Consider the following 17174-nt stretch of genomic DNA (forward strand, 5'->3'; position numbering starts at 1 on the left):
AAAAAAAAAAAAAAATTTTTTTTAATATCTTATCCTTTCTTTTTTTTTTTTTTTAATGAAAGGACACAGATTCACCTTCCATCTTAGATTAATGGTAGCTCACCATGCATACTTTTCGTCTACCTTGCTTTTTTCACTTAACCACAGATCCTAGAGGTCACTCCTTAGTTTTTATGTCACATAGTGGTTGGTAGATGACTTTTTTTTTTTAAGTTTTATTTAAGTAATCTGTATACCCCTTGTGGGGTTCGAAGTCATGACTGGAGATCAAGAGTCGCATTCTCCAACTGAGCCAGCCAGGCACCTCTAAACTACATGTTTTTGTAAATAGAATATTATTGGAAAGCAGCAGTGCCCATTTGTTTATAATTGTAGCTGCTTTTTATCTACAGCAGCAAAGTTGAGTAGTTGAAATAGTGACCACATGAAGCACAATCCTAAAATATTTACTGACTACCCCTCCAAAACACATTCTCTGACTCAGGATGTAGTGTAATGGCTCATTCCTTTTTTTTTTTTTTTTAAGATTTATTTATTTACGGGTGCGTGGGTGGCTCGGTCGGTTAAGTGTCTGCCTTCAGCTCAGGTCATGATCCCAGGGTTCTGGGATCAAACCCCACATCGGGCTCCCTGCTCATGGGGAGTCTGCTTCTCCCTCTCCTACCCACTCGTGCTCTCTCTTGCTATCTCTCTCTCTCTCAAATAAATAAAAATCTTTTTTAAAAAAGAAGATTTTATTTATTTATTAGTGTGAGCGGGAGGGAGAGAGAATTTGAAGCAGACTCTGCGCTCAGCCCAGAGCCCAACATGGGGCTCTGTCCCACAGCTGTGAGATCCTGACCTGAGTGGAAACCAAGTGTCAGACTTTCAACTGACTGCACCACCCAAGCGCCCTGATTCCTTTTCTATAGCTGCATAATAGTCTGTTTAGGTGGATGTACTAGAGGTGATTCAGCCACTCCCCTGTGCAGACATTTGGGTTGTTTTCAGTCTTCTCCTAATTCAAATAGTACTTTAAATTGAAAATAAAGTTTTTCTCCAAGACCCTCTGAAGACATCACAAAATTTTCCCCCATCTTTCTTACCCATCTTCAGGCATCTTGAGTGTAATAAAGACAACTGTCAGTAGAGTTGGTGACCCTTTCTGCCCACTTAGCAATAAGCTTACAGCCCTTTTTTGTCTATTAAAGCTTGACATTTGGTGCCTGAATGTTTTTACTCTGGTTTAACTCGCTTCTGTGTGTAGCCCAAGTGATTACCGTGCAATCTAGGAAGGATGGGGCTGTCTCTTGAGTCCCTTCCCATGTCCAGGTTCTTTTTCAAGGATGAAAGATGTTTCAGTTTCTTATTGAGAGAATGTGGATAAACATTTCCCCTTTCTTTTTAGCTGAGCTCCTTGCTAAAAAACAGCCATTGAAAACCAGTGAGGTGTACTCTGATGATGAGGAAGAGGAAGAGGATGACAAGTCCAGTGAAAAATCAGACCGCTCATCCCGAACATCATCATCTGATGAAGAAGAGGAGTAAGCTTGTGTATATTTTGGTCTAGTAGTCAGGATAGGTGGGTTCTTTGGGGAGAAACTTAGTGTAGTTTCCAAAATGTTCTTGTTTGGATGGTGAACTTTGATCTGGTTCAGTACCCTGAATTGCAGAGCTGAGTTCCCCCACACATCAGCCCAAAAATATGCTCCTGCCTTTGGCAATCTAGCCTGCACCCCTCGACATTTCATCTGGGCCTGGCAGGTAAGAACTGACTTCATGTCACCTCAGACTGGTCTGGATCTTCCATTACTTTTCTTACTCTGATAAGTTATCTGGAATGACAGCCTCATTGAAGACAGTTTATACAGGAGCAGGATTCTCTTACCACTCTTTGCTGTGGCTTCATTTATTTCTCTTATGGTTAATCACATGTACTTTGGTTAAGTGTTAAGAAGTTGGTAGTATTTATGTATCTTGATCTGATTTGTTGTTGTTGTTGTTTTGTTTGTTTGTGGGGTTTTTGGTTTTGTTTTTCCAGAGAGAGAGAGAGCACATGCCAGAGGCTGGGGGGCGGGGGAGGGGCAGAGGGAGGGAGAGAAAATGTTAAGCAGGCTCCACGCCCAGTGTGGAGCCCAACACGGGGCTGGATATCGCAACCCTGAGATCATGACCTGAACCGAAATCAAGAGTCAGGGATACTTAACCGACTGAGCCACCCAGGCACCTCTTGATCTGTTTTTATGAGGAACACTTTTTCCATTGCCCTTTATTCCTCACAGGAAAGAAGAGATCCCTCCCAAATCACAACCAGTCTCCTTACCCGAGGAATTGAATCGGGTTCGATTATCACGGCATAAGCTAGAGCGTTGGTGTCACATGCCCTTCTTTGCTAAAACGGTCACAGGATGTTTTGTACGGATTGGCATTGGAAACCACAACAGCAAACCAGTTTACCGGGTTGGTGTTTCTTTCCATGGACAATTGTCCATGTTTTAAATATAATGATTCTTGACTGGGAGTAGGAGCTGCTGAACAAGTCTGTCACTTTTCTGCTACCATTTGATGGGAAAATAGACTCTAATTGAGATGCCTGTAGAATAATGACGATCTGAGGTAACCAGAGATCATGCATGACCTGCTGCCAGAAAGAGTCTTCAGAGTCCAATGGAGGGGGTTTGAATTTAGACTAACTCTCTTTATTTTCCCTTCATATAAAAGCAAGAAGAGAGACATTTAGGGAGTATTCATTGGGAGTTACATAATCTGGAAGCTTTGTTCATTTGAAAAATAAATAAATGAAAATTTTCCATGTTACATGGAAACAGAATTATACTGAGGTTTAAAAACAAACACAAAAACACAAAAAACCACCCTCCAACCTAATTGAGGTTGTTTTGTGAGTTCTGGCACTGCTTCTATGATCTGGATGGCTGGAACATAGCTGTTTGATTTTTTTCTTTTTTTCTTTTTGTTTGTTTTAGCCTGGGTTGTATGGTTTTAATATGTGTTTACCTCCTTCTGTGAGGACCAGCAGCCATGCCAAGTCCCAGAAAGCTTGACAAACAGAAACTGACTTCCATAGTCTTCATATTTGGTTGATAAAAGTGACCTCTGGGATCCCAAGTACATCCCCCTTAGTAAGGTAGAATTAAGTCGGAGGGGAAGCTCCTAATGGTCCCCACCAGGCTAACTGCTTCCTCTCCTGGCGCTTGCTCACTCTGTTTTCGGGGCTTCTGGTGCTTGGCCATCTGGGTTCTGAACCTGAGGAAGGTGCCCAGAGCCCCGGGCAGCTGTGGGGTCCTCTCAGTGCAGGGCCACTCGTCCGCAGTTAGGTTGGTAGAGCCAAAGAGGGAGTGGTGTGGAGAGCTCTGAAAGAGTCTGTTTTTAACTGGCATCTCTGTCCTTTCACTTAGGTGGCTGAGATCACGGGTGTTGTGGAAACCGCTAAAGTTTACCAGCTTGGTGGCACCAGGACAAACAAAGGGCTACAGCTACGGTAAGGGAGGCGCTGCTGTGGGCTTCTGCTCCTGCTGCACACGGGCACCGCCTGGTGGGGCGTCCTCGCCCAGTGTGATGGTTCCTTTTTTTTCTTTTTTTTAAGATTTTATTTATTTATTTGACAGAGACATAGCAAGAGAGGGAACACAAGCAGGGGGAGTGGGAGAGGGAGAAGCAGGCTTCCTGCCGAGCAGGGAGCCCGATGCGGGGCTCGATCCCAGGACCCTGGGATCATGACCTGAGCCGAAGGCAGACGCTTAACGATTGAGCCACCCAGGTGCCCCCCAGTGTGATGTTTCTTGTTAGAGTGAATTTCTCTTGTCCCCACAGGGGACTTGGAGGGAATCTTATTCTGCCTTTGGGATCTCTCTCTCACAGGGGAAATCCAGGACAAGAAGTGGTAGGACACAGAGAAGGAAAAAAGCAGGTTGGGAACTCCCCCCATCCAGAGTCCTGCAGGCATTTCCTTGGTGACCGTGGTCAGGAGGCTTGCTTCTGGTCCTGGCTCTGTCCCTAACTAACCTGATCTTTGACAGGTCAAGCCACCTTTCAGGACTTGGTTTCCTCTTCTGTAACATGATCCTTACTGAGTGCCTGCTACATGCCACTGTTCTGGGCATCAGGATAGAGGCAAAAACAAAATAGACACATGCAAATCCCTGCCCTCTTGGAGCCTGAAAATTCTAGAGACCCTGTATAAGAAGGAACAGAAGTCGTGTGCCAGAATCACTGCAAATAGTAGCTGATAGATTTGGTTGTACCATGGCCTAATTTGGTCTCTGTGGTCTCCATTCCCTTCTCCTGTCCCCATCATCCTTCTTGGTCTGTTTTAAAAGAACCAGTTGGGGTAGGCAGTGATGATGACATGCAGAGAGTGACTGTCCCTAGGAGAATGGCACTGACTCCCTTAACTTTGCCACCATAGGGGTCAGTCAGAAGGCAGTGTGCTTTCTCTCTAGGGAATGGAGTTTCCTTGTCATTCAGATATCTACATAATATTTCATATTCTTGATGCCAGTTGACAGTGACAGATTTTATTGTAAATGGACTTTTGAAGCACTGGCCAAGTCCAATTTGTCCCCAGTCTAGCTGTGATTCTTTATCCTGGCTGCCCATTAGAACAGCCTGGGAAGAATTGTTTGTTTAATTTCATTGCCTGGTCCCTTCTCCCAGAGATTCTGATTCAGTTGAACTAGAGTGGTGCTTTGACGTAAGAATTTTTACAGATCTTCCTAGGTGATTCTAAAGAGCAGCCAGGATTGAGAACCACAGAGATGGGTGGTTCACAGTCTGGTTGGGTTGCTCTGCTGCTACCGGAGGTAACATACCCATTCTTGGAGATGCTGTCTCTTTTTTACGCAGGCATGGCAACGACCAACGAGTGTTCCGCCTGGAGTTTGTCTCAAACCAAGAATTCACTGAAAGCGAATTCATGAAATGGAAAGAAGCGGTAAGTTTATAGATAGTACCTAGCAGTTCATGAAAACCCTGAGGAAGTTTCCAGAATCTCTCATTAATAACCTTTTGTCGTGTTTTGGTCTAGATGTTCTCTGCTGGCATGCAGCTGCCCACTCTAGATGAAATCAATAAGAAGGAGTTGTCTATTAAAGAAGCTCTTAATTATAAATTCAATGATCAGGACATTGAAGAGGTAAGAAACCTGGTGCCCCAGAGACTGGAGGTTCAGTAAGAACCAGTGTTCAAGAAGATCGTGACTTTCTTCTCTTTCCTTGTATCTTGACGATTTTACCTGTGCTACTCTTGCATAAGGGATGAGAGAGTACTGATATTACTACCTACTTAATAGTTCATCCAGATTTTCTCTGTACATTCTCATTTGAAGTCCTAGAGTACAGAAGTGTATTGAGAGTTCAGGGATCTGTATTCTGCTAGGCTTGGTCCTTCAAGAGTTTCCTTTCTCCAAAACATTTTGGTAAAATTCTTTGCTCTCTGTTCTCTTGGACAGTGGCTAGCCTTACAGTACCAGGTCCTTGGGTTGCTGCTGTTTATTGGTGCATGTTCCTTCAGACTGTGCCAGAAGAATCTCCGTGACCCCGGAAGCAGCATAGTATCCCTTGGAATGAACTCGCTCTCTCTCTCCGGGGCGTGACACTGCTGTAGGAAGAGCAGCCCCCTTTTAACTAGCTGCTTGCCTCCAAAATGGGCTCACTTAGCCTGTCTACAGAAATAGTTTAGGAATACCTCACTGCTGGTATCTCCTCTCTGGTACAGATTGTAAAAGAGAAAGAAAGGTTCAGGAAAGCTCCACCCAACTATGCTATGAAGAAGACTCAGCTGCTAAAGGAAAAGGTGAGGACTTGCACTTGAACCCCCTTCCTCGTCCTGTAAGATGCGGAAATCAGACTTGTTCATCTCCTGCTCAGTCGGTGGTGGCGGGATTGGGCTCCAGAGGAAGCAACACGGTGCTTCCTGGCACCCGGGCACCATCCCTTGGCCATTTTCCTTTCTGTAAATTGATCGTGTCCGTTCCATTCTCCTTACTTCCTAGTCCCTTTTGTTTTATGTGTAATAAGACAGAAGCCAGGGTTCTCTCAGCACTGGGTCTGAACAGATGATCCTGCCAAGCCCGGCTGAGGTGGGTGGCTTTCCATTCTTCACATCAGGATGGGGGTGAGCCTTGGTAGGGTGAGTGAGCCCCATGGGGCCTGGGTTCCAAGGTCAGTGTTACACATCCCTGCTACCAGGGGCCCAGGGCCGGATAGGATATGGCAAGGTGTTAACGACAATAATAAGAATTATACCTTGCATTTGTAAAGCTTGTTTTCAGTGTCCTGTCATATTTCCTGTCGTTTGTTCATCACGTGAGCTGTCTCGCCTGTGCTGGAAGTAAGGGGACACTTGATACAGGGCCCGTCATGGCCCAAAACTCACACTTCTATCTGTGTGCAGGCCATGGCTGAGGACCTGGGGGATCAGGACAAGGCCAAACAGATCCAAGACCAGCTGAATGAGCTGGAGGAGCGGGCAGAGGCCCTGGACCGCCAGCGGACCAAGAACATATCCGCTATCAGGTGTGTTACAGGGCCTGTTTCCGTTGGGCTCCTACTCTGGACCCACAGACCTTGTCACAGTCGTCAGGAGAGCCCGTGGCCTTGCACACGCTGCGCTGCGCTGGCTCCGTGTGGCTCCGGGGTCCGGGCTGAGGGGTTCCCTCCCTCCTTCCGCAGCGCACTGACTCCCCCTTTCACTCACCCACAGTTACATCAACCAGCGGAACCGGGAGTGGAACATTGTGGAGTCTGAGAAGGCCCTTGTGGTGAGTAAGACAACTGTATTTGGATCGCTGAAAACAGTTTTAATGAATAAATCGATACGAAATCTTCTATACATCTTGCTCCCGTTTATTTTTGTAGTTACTGGCGTAACATGTACACTTCACACACATGTGCTCTGGGTGCACACATATACCCGTAGGATTTACTGATGGATAACGAAAAGCAGCAGTCTCCTGCCCGTCTTACCTTCCCCGTCCCTTAGCTTCCGCTCCACAGGTGTTCGTCTTTATCGACTTGCGCTTTTGTTCTTTCGGTTGCTGCCCCCATATCTGCTCTGGTGTTCTTGAAGGGAAGAGGATGAGAGACCACTTTTGACTTTCTTTAGCCCTTGCCAAGACTGTTATTTATATGTAAGCTTAGGATCAACGAAAGGCGGGGAAAAGGAGGCACAGTTCTGTAATGCATGCTCTCTGTTTCAGGCTGAAAGTCACAACATGAAAAACCAACAGATGGATCCCTTTACGAGGCGGCAGTGCAAACCTACCATTGTTTCTAATGTGAGTGCTGAAAGAGGACGTTTTTAGTCAGGACCTAGATTCTAGGACATAAAATGAATTCCATTAGGACATTAATAAGGAAGTTAAAAATAATGTCTTAGTGGGATTTGCTTGCCTCGAACTCTTGGGTCTGGCTACCTCTTTTTCTTTTTCTTTTTTTTTTTAAATCTTGCTGTAGGCCATACAGGGAGTGAAAACCTGGCACGGATTTGTAGACACCTCCAGACTCACCCCTCCTGTGTCGGGGTGGGTTTACCGATGCAGCAGACATTAGGACTGTGGAGGCTGGGCCACCTAGGGCCAGGCCGGCCTGGGCTGGGCTTCAGAGCTTTAATTGCCTCTCTTTGCTGCCTTGAGGAAAACCCCACTGAGCTGCTGATGGGTCCACTGTGGTGCTTGTGATGTTAGCATGGTCGATGGGAGAGAATCTGGCGTTGCACTGTGTGAGTGTTAAATAATCTCTAAAATAACTTAATTTCTCCCTCAGTCCAGAGACCCAGCTGTTCAAGCTGCCATCTTGGCCCAGCTGAATGCAAAATACGGTTCTGGAGTGTTACCAGATGCTCCGAAGGAAATGAGCAAGGCAAGTGCGGTGCTGCCCTGTGGCCCGCAGGCTGCCGGCCCGGACACTCGGCCTGGGTTAGGCCTGACTCTTCCCACCTGGGGGAACATAGCATCCCACTTGCAGCCCTTTCTCCATCCTGATTCTTTACAAATACGATAAACAGCTACTGAATTTTGACTTTGAAAACCTAAATGCTAAACCCAACACCACTACTTAACTAAGGCCTTGATTACAGCTTTGGGCGACTGATATCTAGCCCTCTGATCGACATTTTCTCATGTGTAAAATGGGAATAATACTCTGTCCTGCTGCCTCACAAGATAATTAGAGGCTGATGACACACAACGATCAGATGGTTGTAAAGGTGAAAGCTCTTTGAGAACTAAAATGTTAACAGAGAAACTGCCCATTTAGAAGCAGTTTTTTGCATAAGTTAGGTCTTTTCCTGTGGAGGCCAAACTGTCCCAGGAATTTCTGAAATCTTGGGTCAGAAGGTAGCTTATTGTCTTAAGCCCCTCGTCCCCCACAGCACAGACATGAGCCTTCCCTTTCCTCTTTTAGGCTTCAGAGAAGAAACCTTCCTGTGGCCTCTCCTAAAGCCCCTGTGAGAGAAGGAACCAGAAAGAGCTGGTCAACTTGAGCCAAAGCTTTTTTGACCGTTAGCGGCTGCCGCCTCTTGAAGCCCACTTGCATTTATACTTTGATGCTTTTTCCCTTCACGTTGCAGGGTCAGGGAAAGGATAAAGATTTGAATTCTAAGTCAGCCAGCGACCTCTCCGAAGATTTGTTCAAAGTACATGATTTCGACGTGAAGATTGATCTGCAAGTTCCCAGCTCGGGTAGGTGAGGGTGGGGGAGCGGTGATGGCTGAGGAGCAGACGGCACCAGGGCTGACTTGGCCGGCAGGGAGGCCCAGTGTCCGGGGAAAAGTGCGGGTGTCCAATCCAACGTGGCTCTAGAGGCCAGAGTGAGCGGGGCTGCGGGCATGCTTGAGAGGGAGGCTACCGGAGGAGTGCCGCACAGGACTTTACAAAGGCCTTGGTAGGCTCCTCAGATGCCAATTTGCTCTTCTCTCCCACAGAGTCAAAGGCTTTGGCCATCACCTCCAAAGCTCCACCAGCCAAAGATGGGGCTCCAAGGAGATCGCTAAACTTGGAAGACTACAAAAAACGACGAGGGCTTATTTGAGCGCGCCCAGCCTGCTGCTTCTGACCCTGCATGCCCCATCACAGTGTCCTCTTTTCCTCTTTTCCTTTGATTTGCCCTCTTTGGGCTGGAGCAGCAGTAGAACTGGGAAGAGACTCTAAAACTGCCAGTCATCTGTAATATAAACCATTTGCTGTAAAGACCTCCCTTGTCTGCACCATCTCCCACCCACCCGCCAGGCCTCTCACCCAGTGCGGGCCTGGGCTCTCTTGGGCTTTATCCATGTCTCTAGATTTGTGTTTGCCTTTTTTTGTTGTTCCGTTTGTTTTTTGTTTTTGTTTTTAAACCAGCACAGTTCATTGGCCACTCTGCACGCATTCAGTATTAGCGTGGAGCTGGGATTCTTGCTGGAGCCCCTGGCGGCGGCGGCGGCGGCCCTCGGCAGCCTCCTCCGTGGGCTGCCTCGGACCCAACCATTGACCATTTGGCACCGGACCCTTGTGGGGGGAGTGGGGACTGGGCACCTGCAGTCCTCCTTCCTCCCTCCTCATCTTTCTCTTCTTCCCATCTCTGCAGAAGAGAGGTTTTCAAATCCAATTTAGTTTCCAAAAAGTGTACATTTGTGGGGAGGGAGGGGGGGCTATTTGGGGGAGAGAGAGAGAGAGAGAGAGTGTGTGTGTGTGTGTGTGTCTGTAAGTGTGTGGATTTTTTTATCATTTTTTTAAACTGCAGTACTCTTTGTATCAGTCTGTCATGGGTCTATAGCCGTTTCAGATTTTTTTCAGCTGTACTCGAGCATCTGAAACCGCAAGAAAGAAACTCATTAAATGTGATTCTTCTTACTAAACAGGCCTGACTGCTGTAGCTGTATAACCTCCCCTCCCCCACAGCCCTCCCCCCTCCCCCCTCCCCTCCCCCCTCCCAGAAAGCACCCCGTGTGGCCCCTGCCCTGTAGGCTGTGTCCCGGCAGGTGGGAGGGAAGCCCCCGGCCAGGTACCAGACGGGGCAGCACAGGCATCTTGCTCACCCCATGGGTACGGCCCACAGCTTCGTGGCTGAACACAGACTATATCTTCTCCCCACCCCATGTACGTGTCTCTTCCTAGTGAATCTGTTTTGCCGTTTCAGAAAGAATAATACTTTGTCTTGTTTCTTTAAGAGAAAGTATTCAACGTGAATGCGGAGAGAACGAACACAAAAAGGATTTAGGTTGCAGATGTTCCAAGCATGTGCAGTTTTGTGTGTGTGTATACATATATATATGGTAAGCATATATATTGTTGTGCAGCTAGGGTGAAGCCAGCAAAGAAGTGTGTGTGTCTTTATGAAATGTTTGAAAAGAGATAAGCTGACTGCTTGATAATCATTCTCAGGTGTAAAGCTCCAAGTGTAAATAAAAGCGGCATTTAACAAATCTTTTCAGAACAAAGTACAGCTGACTCTGTATACCCAGAACTAAGCTAAAGAAACAGCTGAGAGCTGCTGAGTCCCACGAGAGGGAGAGGAACTTAGAGGCTCCGCTTTGTACTTCTTCACCCTACTTTTCCGTAAGGAAGTGGGATGATGGGAAATCACGGACTTCAGTTGTATTTAAACAGAAAAATGAACTTGGTGACTCTTCTGGGTTTAGTGGAGCCTCGGTGTTGCTTTAACTTAGTTTACACTTTTTTTATTTGAAAAAGAAGCAGCAATGGATGGTTTTTTAAAAAGTATTGTGACTGTAAACTTGGTGAACTGTGACTGTAACACAGCTCTGCGGTAGGCTGTGTCGCAGTTCGGTTGGGCAAAGGTGGGCGATGGACTCATTAAAATCATCTATACTTGAACAGTCCATTGACCGAAACCCTTTACAGACTCTTGTGTAAATGTGGAATCACAGACTGCGAACCGTTGCCCGGACTCCGGCAGAGTCCTAGAGGCTGCTGGGACCTCTCCTATCATGACAAACCTGGACTGTTTTTTTCTTTCTGGTTTTCAAAGACATGAAATTATAGAATCCATATAATTTGCTGGAGTCATTCTGATCCACCATGTAGATCTGTATTTAGTATCATTTGGATTTGGAGAAGTGTCGATTACATTATGGCTGTGTAATAAAATTTTTATTAAAACTGCATCACACTGTAGCCACTTTGCCCCTGCCTCCCCCCACGCAGCTGCTGAAACTTGCTTCCGAGACGCCAGCACACGGCTAGGAGAGAGGCCAAGCAGCATATCTCCTGAGTAGTCTCCTCGGTGACTGGAGTCAGGACCGAGAACTTGTCTCCAATCTCCACTGAGGCAAGGCCTCTGAACCGAGATCTTGACCAGGCGTAAGACTTTGGCTTGGTCCCCCTCCCCCAAAGCCCCCACCCCAGCTGGGTTTCTTGGCAGTTCTCGGTCTTTCTTAGGCTGCGGAGTTGCTGCCGTGGCTCCCTACTCCACACGCACCCCCCTCCATGTGGTTCAGTGTTGAAGGGTGCGGCACCTAAGGCTGTTTTGTACATTTTTCACTTCTTCCAAGAAGCAAAAAGGCCAATGTCCATCAGCCTAGCTCATGATGTATAGGTCTGTCTGTCTGTCTTGGCTCCTGACAGGTGCAGGGAAAGTCTACTGCCTACAACTTCCCTTCAAAAAGAATGCTTTTGTTTTCTTTGCTTCATTGGAGTCTTGACCTGTCACTCAAACTGTACAGATATATGTAAATAAACTTTCCACCATTTGAACTAGGGGATCAGATGTGGTCCAAGGATTTCATCCCAAGTGGCGACTCTCAAAGTCATGTTTTGAAAGTCCAAGAGAGCCTCTCTTTTGCTTGGTTTTCCTCCTTCCCCTTCTCTTAGCCTGACACTCCTCAAAGTGAAAGTGGCTGTTTCAACTCTTCAGCAGCCTAGTTCCCCAGAAGCTTCTCTGCAAGCTGTCTAGAGCCAGGGAGCCCTCCAATTGGCCTGCTCTACTTCCTACCTTGGAAGATACCCACCAGCTTCAAGAGAATCTGGTAGGACCCTGATAACACTGCCTAATCCCAGTGAGAGGCTGCTGCTTCCAGCCCTCAGCTGACCTAGGCACCGTGAAGGGGGAGCCTAGGGACTGGAGGCTGTGGAGGAAATACTAGAATCCTTTCCTCAGTCTTCCACACTAGGGTGATTTGTAAGGGCTCCACACCCCCCACTCACTGAGGAGATGTCTCAGACCTTCCTGACCATGTTTTAGGAAGCAACATCCTGGATCATCTACTCCCCTTTAGAGATGGGAAGGTGGGAGGTAACAATCAAAATGGTAGGAGCCCAGTCCAAGCCTGCCTCTGGTATTGGGAGGGGGGGGGTCCCTGGGGCTCACCCCGCAACTGTGCCCAGTGAGGTTTTCTCCAACTCCTTAACACTCCCACTACCTGACTGCTGGGAACAGGGGGCTCCCTACGCCCTCGAGAGCAGGGATTCTTGGCAGAGAACAGCCTTATCTGTGCGTCTCCCAGGATCTAGTGCCCTGGGGCAGCCATACCTGGAGGCAGAAAGAAAGCTGACTGCCACATGCAGAGGGGAGAGAGGTGTAGGGTCAGTCAACTTAATCTTAGGGCCCTGGTGTGGGGGGCTTTCCTTGGGTAGTCCTGGACGCCAGTGTACAGCAATTCTTGGGAGCCAGGAGACCATCAACCCCTAGCGTGGAGTTTTTGCGTGACTTCCCTGACCACTGGGGCCCTCTGAATTCCCTTGAGGAGGAAAGCATTGGGCTGGAGGGAGCAGCAACACTGTAAGAGGGCCAAGGGGCAGCCTGGCCTCCTGGCTGCGCAGAACCTGGAGGTGGAGTTTCTTGGCCCTGCAGAGGGGCTTAGCTACTGCAGCTCAGGCACATCTCGGGATCCCTGGGCCCAGGGGGAGAGTCAGGAGTCACGAGGCACTGCAGGCTCAGTACAGGGTTCACATCCCAGTTCTGCCACTTACTACCTAGGGCTGGGCTAGTTAACCCCGCTGAGCCACGAACTTCCCATCTTTAACATAGGATCTGTCAGGATCGTGGCAAAGATTAAGTGTACCTTTCCCCAGAAGCTGTTGTTAGAGCAGAGGCTGCTGGGCTTGGGAGGAGAGACTCCGGGGGCCAGAGTGGCAGGGGTCGAGGGACGCGGTGTAGGCGGCAGGAGACCAGCCAGAGTGGAGCACTCACTTGGCCCAGAAACTCCGGTGGGCACTGGGGCTGGCCGGGGGGAAGTCCAGAGGCACAGAGCGGTTTTTTGGGCTGCCCTCTCCAGACTGGCCAATCTGAACGTGGCTTGGAAGGCCACCCCACCTCACCACCGCCCCAGCAGGCTCAGGAAGATGGTGAGGCTTTACCTACCCACCACCACCAAGAGTCATTCAAACATAAAACAGTACCAAACCGGAAAGTACGGGGAAAGAAGACTAACAAAATGTTCTGATCCTTCCCCCGGGGACTATCTCAACACCCTCTTTAAAATACCAAGTTATTATGAGGCACCTGGGTGGCTCAGTCAGTTAAGCCACCGACATTTGATCTCAGAGTCAAGAGTTCTAGCCCCATGGAGCCTACTTAAAAGATTTTCTTTTCTAGCTGTCAGTGACCGTACTTTGCAAAGTGCGCGGAGACGGCATCTTGCTCAGCCCACATTCGCCTCTCAGCAGGAATGCACTGGTCTGTCTCCATCCATTTCCCCTGGAGAACGCCTCACCCTTCAGCGCTCAGCCCAACGGTTACCTCCTCCGGAAGCCTTCCTTGATCTTCCCTCCCACTGGGGTTTGGGAGCAGCTTCTGCTGGCTCTCCCTAGCGCGGTACTGTTATTATTTATGAGTCTCCACCCTCAGCCTGGAAGCTAACTGTGTCTGCCGCGTATCCCCAGCACCCAGCGCCACCTGGCACTTAGTTAACGCCCAATAAATGTGGGGGGAGGAAGGGGGCAAGCGGATGTCCTGTGGAGCCGCTGCGTTTGCGGCATTCGATCCCACCTGTCCGTCCCACCCTGTCCCCAGACGGCAGCGCCCGCGGGTCTGAGACCCCAGGCTGCCCATCCTTTGCGTTCGACCCAAGACGGCGAGAAAGGCGGCTGCGGCAGATGGCAGCGGCCCGTTCACCCGGGGCGGGTGCGCCGCGGAGCCCGGACGAGCCCACAGCCTCGGCCTCTGCTCGCCCACTCGGGGCCCAGCCGCCTGCACGTGCGCGCGCTCCTCCAGGCGTGGACCCCAGCGGGATGCGCGTCCCGGCGACTTTCCGGACTTGGGAGCGCGGCCCCAGCTTTCAACCCCCAAGGCCGGCGCGGAGGCGGAGCCGGCGCTAGCTCCCCGGACCTGGGGCCTGCGCGCGGCTTGCCCCCACCCCCGGGGGCTCCTCGTTTCGCCCGGCCACCGGATGCTCTGCGGACTCGGTCGCCGGGCACCCGGGGTGCAAGTCAGGCCGGCAGAGATATCACCAATGGAATTAGGGGAGGCACCCACGCCATCGGGTACAAGATTCCGGGAGGTGCCCTGGTGGGGACTTGGGGGACGGAGGCCGGGCGTTCTCAGAACAGTCCCTTGGACCGGCAGCCGCATGCTTGACCTCAGATGTTCTCGGTCCCCTCTGCCTCCCCTTGGCCACTGGGAGAGATCCTGTGGGTTCTGAGTTCTGGAGAGAGGGAGGAGGGAGAACCACAGGAACACAGGCTCCTGGGAGGGATGGGAAACCTTGTTTCTGAAGTGTGTCAGGAGAGAAAATGTTCTTATTGCGCATACACAGGCGTGGTGGCACATTTTGTTTGTTTTAAACCAGAGTGATTCAGATGGTGAAGGGTCAGCAAACGCTGCTGGATCCCTAGCCCTGCTAAACTATCCTACCTCACAAACCCAGAATATTCCCACCAGGTCTATGGATAATGGAGTGAGAGATTGCACGGGGAGGAAGAGAAACCCAGGTGCAAGGCAAAGGGACTGGGGTTGTCAGGTGAAAACATCCTTTCATGCCCCTACCCAGGAGGAAGGAGACCTCCAATTCTTACCTCCTCCCCTCAAGTTGCCATTGGGCCCTGGCTCTGGCCAGCCCTCCAGCGCCCTCTCCAGTATACTCTGGGCAGAGAAGGGCATCAGACTGAGGGGGCTGGGGAGTGGGTGGGATGCATGGGACAGCTGAAAGGGCAAGGTCTCCCTGACAGTCCCTTGGAAACAGAGCCATTTAGCAGCCTGTTTTCTGCTTGGATCCCTTCTGGTTTCCTTTCTCCAGAAGACAACGTAAAGTGATACACCACCACTCCAAGGAAGGAAGGGAGGTCATTATAGGAGCCACTCATTCCGGTGTCCTTTTCACCTAGCACAATGCCTGGTTTGAGGAAGCTGCTCAGTGGAAGTTTGCTCTGCGAATGAACAAATGAATCACAGGTATTGTCACAAAACGTTGGAACCTTGGGATCAGAAAGTCCCTTGGAAGACACCAAATCCCACAGAGCATGTCTCGGAGTTGTTGACCAGAATGCAAAGGCTGCGCTCCATCCTTTTTCCCTCCCTGCTTGTGGGTCTTGGGAAGAAGAGACCGGCACTCTGCCTGGCGGGGATGGTGAGCAATGACTTTACTCCTGCCCCTGGGGCCGTTGGTGCTGCTGCCCTGGGAGTGGAGGGACAAGGGGCAGAGCTAAATGAGGCAGGCTGGGGAATAAAACCAGGCCCCCAGGAAACCCCCACCTCACACACCCCATTTTCCAGGCCTCCCCCTTTCCCAGCTTTTGTGTTCAGTGTTGTTACCCCTAGGAGGAATGTAGCTCCCAGGCCCAATAAATCCTGAAGGCCATGGAGAGGGGTGAAGACTCAGCCACTCCAGGAAGCAGGCCTCTAGGGTACAGGAGGATCCCTGAACTGAGATGCACAAGAAGAAGAAAGATCAGTTTCCTCCTCAAACACATAACTGGCCTTGTGCATAAGGCAGAGAGCTTCGCATGGCCTTCAGATCAGCCGCCTCATGACCATCAAAACCTTGAAACATTCCTCTCTGCCCCCACCCCCACCCCCCTTTCCTCATTCCTCCATCTACATAGTAGTCTGATTTTCTCCACAGTGCTCTACGTTCTATGCATAGCCATCTACTCACAGCCTCAAATACTGTGGAAACTGAGGCACAAACAACAGGATTCCAGAATTTGAAAGGTCATTCCTGGCTCAACTAAGAGGAGAGCCCCCTGACTTTGTCTCCTAATATGTGCCCCTATGCCTTCTGCCTGGGGTAGGTGGGAGGCAGACTCTACCTTCATTGGAACTAGAGACTGAACTACAAGATGCTAATAAAAGAAAGTACGCATGGCACAGGAATAGAACTCAGGGGACCTAGCCAAGACACTCTCTGGCTTTTCCACCAACTAGCTCTGTGGCCCTGTGCAAAGATCTTAACCTCCTGGGACTGAGTCATCTAACTCCTTTGTTACTTCTCCTGTATTTTGAGGAGACTAGGATGCATCTAAAGGCCTTTCCCACTCTGAAAGTCTTTGAAATGAGCTCTCATTTCAATACCCATTCCCAGGTTTGCCCTTACCTTTCCACTGAGGGATACCCGGGCAGTATGGCAAAGAGCTCTTCTTCGGTTGCTGGCCTTAGGACAGGTGCCCAGTACAAGGAGAAAAGGTGCCCAGTACAAGGAGAAAAGGACTTGCCCCTGAGTTTTCTCTTGGCAGCCGGGACGGAGACCCAGCTCCTGCCTCGCTTGTGCCTCCAACGTTGTCCGGACATGGACTGGCTTACAAACATTGACAGGTGCACAAAACATGTTCCCTCCTCTCATTTTCCTCCCACATTTCTGGTTCTGGCAGGCCCTTGCTGGCTCTCCCCACCCTGGATTTGCCCCTAGCCCTCCCCTGCCCTGAGGGCAGTTCCAGTCCTACCAAAGGCCAGGGTAGCCCCCAAAGAGGGAGGGAGGTGAGTGCAGGAGACATGGGTGCTTCTGGGACGTCAGGCTCTAGAGTACACCCCTCACATACACCCAGGTTCCTCTAGACCCCTGTACGCCAGAGGAGGTCGCCATGTGATTTCCCAGGCTCTCCCCAGAGGACCTGAATACTCCAACTCCTGTATTTCCTTCTTTCTTTCACTCCTGCATTCCCTCCTTCCCCTCCATTCATCCTCCCACACTCAGACTTTCTTCATCAATTCCCCTGGGATCTTTCTCCTTTGTGCTCTGCTGAAGCTTCGCTTTCTCTCTCTGAATACTCCCTTTCTCTCCTTCTGGGCCATCCTTGAATCTGGCCT

The 17174-nt window shown here is 49.7% G+C and overlaps 1 protein-coding gene across 1 annotated transcript in view; it reads left to right on the top strand.

Moving 5' to 3' along the window:
* The window catches only part of RTF1 (RTF1 homolog, Paf1/RNA polymerase II complex component), a 41212-nt gene extending 30112 nt beyond the window's left edge, over positions 1–11100 (top strand). Inside the window, exons 5-17 of the mRNA XM_081831848.1 lie at positions 912–921; positions 1342–1523; positions 2262–2439; positions 3396–3478; positions 4843–4930; positions 5024–5131; positions 5713–5790; positions 6391–6512; positions 6700–6757; positions 7196–7273; positions 7761–7856; positions 8566–8677; positions 8920–11100. Of these exons, the coding sequence (XP_081687974.1) occupies positions 912–921; positions 1342–1523; positions 2262–2439; positions 3396–3478; positions 4843–4930; positions 5024–5131; positions 5713–5790; positions 6391–6512; positions 6700–6757; positions 7196–7273; positions 7761–7856; positions 8566–8677; positions 8920–9026 (1300 nt within the window). The 3' untranslated portion in view covers positions 9027–11100. The remainder of the gene's footprint in view (positions 1–911; positions 922–1341; positions 1524–2261; positions 2440–3395; positions 3479–4842; positions 4931–5023; positions 5132–5712; positions 5791–6390; positions 6513–6699; positions 6758–7195; positions 7274–7760; positions 7857–8565; positions 8678–8919) is intronic.
* Positions 11101–17174: the final 6074 nt, after the last annotated feature.

This window comes from Leptonychotes weddellii, chromosome 9 (genome assembly GCF_054177405.1).
Source record: "Leptonychotes weddellii isolate Sample4059 chromosome 9, ASM5417740v2, whole genome shotgun sequence".
Taxonomy (NCBI): domain Eukaryota; kingdom Metazoa; phylum Chordata; class Mammalia; order Carnivora; family Phocidae; genus Leptonychotes; species Leptonychotes weddellii.